Source organism: Mus pahari, chromosome 3, assembly GCF_900095145.1.
Source record: "Mus pahari chromosome 3, PAHARI_EIJ_v1.1, whole genome shotgun sequence".
Taxonomy (NCBI): Eukaryota; Metazoa; Chordata; class Mammalia; order Rodentia; family Muridae; genus Mus; species Mus pahari.
The window spans coordinates 109,124,687-109,130,686 of NC_034592.1; the positions used below are offsets into that span (position 1 = coordinate 109,124,687).

The window sequence follows — 6,000 nt, forward strand, 5'->3', positions numbered from 1 at the left end:
AATTATGTTAATTCTAACTTAAGATTTAGGGAAGATTAAGCAAATTTGTTCTCACACAGAACAAGTGAAACAGACCCTTCTAACTGTACTACCAAACACTGCACAGCTACATAGGTTCTACTGTAGAGCCTATTAGAAAATGAGAGAGGCAGACACAGCCAAGACCACTCTTGTAGTCTCCTATTTACAGATGCTGTGACAAGCAAATGGCAAACCAGGAAGACCATACTATATGATACAGATAACCCTTTCTTATCCTTTCCAGGTCTGTGCAAGGTAAAATAGAAAAATTGAATCTTAAGGGCAGTCTATTATTTAAATAGACTAAAACCAAAACAACTGTTATTATATGAAGATAATACATTTTAAAGGAATCATGTTATCCTGCAAATCATAGCATCTTAAGAGTTGACATTTAGCATTTAATGCTATTATTTTAATAATTCAAATCTTTGCCCCTTAGCCACCTGCTGCTTCATCTATATTTCTCAAGTTTTTAATTTAAATATAGGAAACATTGGTGTAATACCATGATAAAAATGAACAGAAAGCACAGGGTTTTTGTGTAACAGTACACTGTGAGAAGTAGAACCAGAAAGGGTAAACACAGCACAGATGGCAGATATAGCAGACAAGGATAGATGCAAGAGCAGCTAACAGGCCACTGCAACAATGAGGTGGGAGATGATGCTGGCTAGGAGCAGAGGGAGAAACTTCTTCTGAAGGTACTCAGGCCTCTTTGATTTGTTGATTATTGGTAGGAAGAAAGACAACAGAGGTGTCCAGTACAATGTTGAAGTAGTTGGCACCAGTCTCAGTAATAATAGAATTTGTAAACTCTAAAATAAACTTCCAAAGTAAGTTTTTCAAAAAGTCATTCTGCAACTAATGTACTTGGACTATATGCATTAACACATAGAAAACATACCTAAGGAATAAGTTCTTCATACAGAATATATATGTATTTTTAATCCCATGTCAAATTAAAAAACTAGCATTGGAGAGAGAAGACACAGGAGTTGGAGGGAGGAAAGTGAAGACGTGACATAACTATTCTAATTAGAGTTTTAAAAATTACAAAAAGATCAATATTGCTGTAGTCATAATTTTGCAGTCCACATGTGGACAGAAGTCAGTAGAACAACTTTAGAGAAGAAAACCTGGGGCTCTGCAGCAGAAGAAAACCTGGGGCTCTGCAGCAGAAGAAAACCTGGGGTTCTGCAGCAGAAGAAAGCCCGGGGCTCTGCAACAGAAGAAAGCCCGGGGCTCTGCAGCAGAAGGCCTGCATGCAGCTCATGGTGAGTCTCAGAATAAATCTTACCAACTTGAAGTTAATCTTGATCATCTGTTTTAGCGCTTTGAATCCCCATTCTCCCTTCTCACCTTCAAGCTCCAAAACCTACAATGGAAAGAAATTTTTAGTCTTGGTATCGATTTTTCACTATTTTTCAATGACACCCAATGTCTAAGACTTGAATTAAATTTATAAGCTATTCATAAAAAAAATATTTTCTTCCAAATTTCACTGACAGTGTAATTTTAAAAAGGATTTAAATAAAGGAATTAAAAGAGACTTCTTGGGATCCTTGGGTAAGTAAGCTGACTCTTAAGCTGTCACATAAGAGGACTTACTTGATAATGCACGTCCAGAATGGACTCCCCTGAATCATCTTTAGTAAGAACCAGGAAATCAATTGATCTGTTCCCAGAAGCAACAAGATTATAGTAATAATACTGCTGACCACGAGGATGTTTCTCTAGTGTGTTTTTTTAGGATAAGAGCCCTACATCACGGTCAACTTGATTAGAAAAGACAATATGAAACTTTCTGAAATATATGCTTATTATCCATAATACAATCCTTTGACAGAACGATCATAAATATCACACACACGTTTTGAAATGAACCACTTTGCATTTACTGTACCTGTTATGGTTTGGATATAAAGTATCTGGCTCTTGTGTCTGACACTTGGTCCCTAACTGATGGTTCTGTCTTGGAAGGTTGTGGAACCCTCTGAGGGTAGAGCCTAGCCACAGGGAGTAAATCACTGGAATATAAGTCTGGGAAGCTATAACCTAGTTCCACATCTCAAGGTCCAGTCTCTCTCCCTGCTTCTTAGTTATATTAGTTAGCTTTTTCTATTGCTGTGATAAGACACCATGGCTAAAGTATCTCATAAAAGAAACAGTTCAATTTAGGTGTATAGTTTCAGAAGGTTAAGGTCCATGATAGTCAGGGCATGGGACTGGGTACAGTTGGAAGCTCATTTGCTCCTCTAGGAGGAGTGCAGGGGGTGGGGTGGGGGGAGATAAGGGAAGGAAGGAGGGAGGAGGGAGGGAGAGATAGAAAGAGACAAAGAAAGACAGACAGAGACACTATGAATGGCATGGGCTTTTGAAACCTCAAAAGTCCACCCCACTGACACACTTCTTCCACCAAGGCCACACCACTTAATCCTGCCCAAGAAGAGCTTCACCATCTGGGACCAAGCATCCAAACCTATGAGCCCATGAGGCTCCTCTGATTCAACCACTACACTGGTCCACTGAGATGGAAAGAATCCTAGTAGCATGCTCTGGTCAATATGGTTTCTCTGCTAGGAAGGACTATTGCATCCTAAACAGTGAACTGAAGAAAATACTTACATTCTGGTTTTTGGTCAGATTACTTGGTTGTAGCAATGAGAAAAGTAACATATACAGTATTATTAACAAAATAAACTTCAAGACATAAAATCAGTTGGAAATAGACTCTGGAAGCACCTTTTGGAAGCTGCTCAGTGCTGCTTTTGGGTCGTCTTCTTTCAGCGCCTTGGAGTTATAGTACTGATTCTCCAAGTCCACATTGGGCTCAGAGTTACTGTCTTCAGAGTACTCCTGTGTGGTAGGAAGAGAGGTGATAAATGAGAAAAAGAAACTCACACACAGCACTGTAATAAGTGGGTACTGTTAGGATAAAACTTACTCTACTTTTGTATAAAATAAAACAACCATCAACATTGATCTTATTTTAAAATTGGAAAAGAAGCCTGGTGGTGGCGGTGCATGCCTTTAATTCCAGGCAGAGGCAAGCAGATCACTAACTTTGAAGCCAGCCTAGTCTACAGAGTAAGTTTCAGGACAGCCAGGGTTATACAGAGAAACCATGTCTCAGGGAAAACAAAATAAACAAACTAAAACAGAGAAGGAATAAAGTAAGATAGGAATTATTTTTCCATATCAAACTAGCACTTTCAGAGGCTGGGAAGTGGGGACAGGGGTAAGACTGCTGTACAAGCATGAAGAACTAAGTTCAAGCTACCAACATGACTGTAAAGACCCAGGCATAAGTATTCAAGTCCTGGGACCCTATTGCCACATGGGTGAATGAAATGGGCAGACAGAAGGATTATGTTTGTGATGAGCAGCTTAGGCTCAGGTTCAGTGAGGGGAGGAGACACCATCCTGTCACTTCCGCACGTGTCCACTACACACATGTATACATTACACACAGAAACACTAAGCAAGTAAATGAAAAAAAAAAATCCAACAACTTCCACTCTGTGAAATCAATGTGTGTTATAATCCTCATTAATACATTGAAATCTTTTTTTTTTTTTTTGGTTTTTCGAGACAGGGTTTCTCTGTATAGCCCTGGCTGTCCTGGAACTNACTTNGTAGACCAGGCTGGCCTNGAACTCAGAAATCCGCCTGCCTCTGCCTCCCNAGTGCTGGGATTAAAGGCGTGCGCCACCACGCCCGGCTTGCTTACATTGCTTCTTATAGCACTTGTTTTTTATCTAAACTTTCCTTTCTGCTACCCTATTTTCCAGTAAGAACTGAATTTACATGGTAGAAAACTCCTTAAACTTCTACAGTTCCATCTTAGCTTATTTATTTGGATGTTATAAAGCTATCTGGACTTGTGAGGTGGCCTGGCAGGTATATGTGCAGGTTGGAGCACAGTTTGCCAGAGTCTTTCCTTCCTACCATATGTGAGTCCAGGACCGACACAGGTTGTCAGGTTCTGTGACAAGTGCCCTAAATCACTGAGTCATTTCACTAGTCCAAAAAGTAATATTTTAGATTCACAAAATAAAGAAGATTATTGTTTCCTTACCTACAAGTCATTACAGAGGGATAAGTTTCTACCAAAAGAAAGGTACCGAGGGAAAGGGAATATATACAAAGACATGGATATTAGAGTTGTTTTAAATTCAAATATAGCTTATTTCTTCAAAAAAAAAAAAAAATTACAGGGAATACCGTAAAGGCAGAGGAGTGAAGAAAGCCTCCCTGAGCACGGCTTTTAGGACGCTCAGAAATACGTCAAGATGGCTTTCTCAGTGCAGTGCGCCTCTGCAGAGTGAGAACACAAACAGGACTTGCTCTCACATAAATGATCTATGAAATTCAGCTAGAGTTAACTCTTGAAACTCCACTGGAACACTTCCTTTAGGGATAAGATCAGACTAGGTAAAAAACATATTTCATAATGATTTATTTTCTTAACTCTTGTTACTTATAATAAAAATACTAAAGGTAAAAAAAATTTACTAGAGAGCAAACAACTGTCTGTCACAGTGACTGAGTTGGGCTGTAACAGTGACAGTCAAAGCTGGATTTGAAAGATAAGTGGGTTCATTATCTAGAAGAACTGGTGAGGTAAGGAGTGTGGTGCAGGCAAGAACAGCACACAGCACAAGACAACACAAGCAGCACATGCAGGGACACTCCTGGGTCACTCTAGCTCCTCATTCTTCAGTCACATACTAACAAGTTAAAAAACTAACAAGTTAAAAAAAGTTTACTTTCCAATAAGCTTCTGGTTTCTTTTTAACCTTGACGTTCTGAGCTCATGTTAAACAGTCAGAATAATCTGCATGAAATGTCTATTATTTAGTATGTTTAATAAAAATGACTTCCCATTGTAAGTTGAAAGCAGTAAAAATTTGACTCCTGCCCACATCCAGCATCTCCTATGAACTGTTCCCTCATTCACAATGCTTGCAGCCACCCTGGTCTTAGTTCAACTGCTCAAACTACTTCCCACCTTCCACTCTACTCCTCTCTTTGTGTTTCTCATCTGGTCATGTAAGCTATGGCTTCTTAAAGTGTGAGTTATGATCCAATGAAGCCAGGGAGGCTGGGGGCATGTGTGCACATAATTCGGGAGTAAATGGATGGGACCTGGATGTGAAGGGGGATTCCATAAAATATTTGACAATAATAAAAATATACAATGACTAAAATTAATAAAATGAAATATGTTTCTGGCAGCATTAGCCAGATTACACTATGGAACATCACTACAAACCTGGGTTATAAATATAAAAACAGGCACTATGCACTACATGTCAATGAACAATGAATGCCTCAAACACCTTGCCATAGACTTGACTGTTATGAATTATAGCATTATGCTTCATATATAGTCTTCTGCTCTTATAGGTTTAGTTACAGAGAAGAGAGGCTTTAGAATTATTTTATAGTGCAGGTATCAAATTATTGTACCACTGGATTATATTGTTAGGACTTCTGACTTTAAAAACTGCTGTTTGAGTCATTAACTTATTGTTGTAAAATAAATGGGTTTTGGCTTGGGATTAGGACAGAATTCCCAATATCTATCTATCTATCTATCTATCTATCTATCTATCTATCTTTTCCTTTCCTTTTCTTTCAGAATTATTTATTTATTTAATGTATAATGAGTACACTGTAGCTGTCTTCAGAAACATCAGAAGAGGGCATCTGATCACTCTACAGATGTTGTAAGCCACCACATGGTTCTCAGGACCTCTGGAAGAACAGTCAATGTTCCTAACTGCTTATCTCACCAGCACCCCAATATTTTTCAAAAGAGACCTAAACATACTATGTCATTTTGTATGTACTCATAAGAAGCAGTGATCTCGCCGGGCGGTGGTGGCGCACGCCTTTAATCCCAGCACTTGGGAGGCAGAGGCAGGCAGATGGATTTCTGAGTTTGAGGCCAGCCTGGTCTACAAAGTGAGT

General features: G+C 39.1%; 1 protein-coding gene across 2 annotated transcripts in view; it reads right to left on the bottom strand.

The window, feature by feature from the left end:
• Cops2 (COP9 signalosome subunit 2) overlaps positions 1-6,000 on the bottom strand; it is a 29,250-nt gene that overhangs the window by 16,335 nt on the left and 6,915 nt on the right. For both annotated transcript variants that reach the window (XM_021192102.2, XM_021192103.2), the window contains exons 2-3: positions 2,767-2,880; positions 1,322-1,399 (exon numbers count right to left, since the gene is read on the bottom strand). In XM_021192102.2, coding sequence (XP_021047761.1) covers positions 1,322-1,399; positions 2,767-2,880 — 192 coding nt within the window. The remainder of the gene's footprint in view (positions 1-1,321; positions 1,400-2,766; positions 2,881-6,000) is intronic.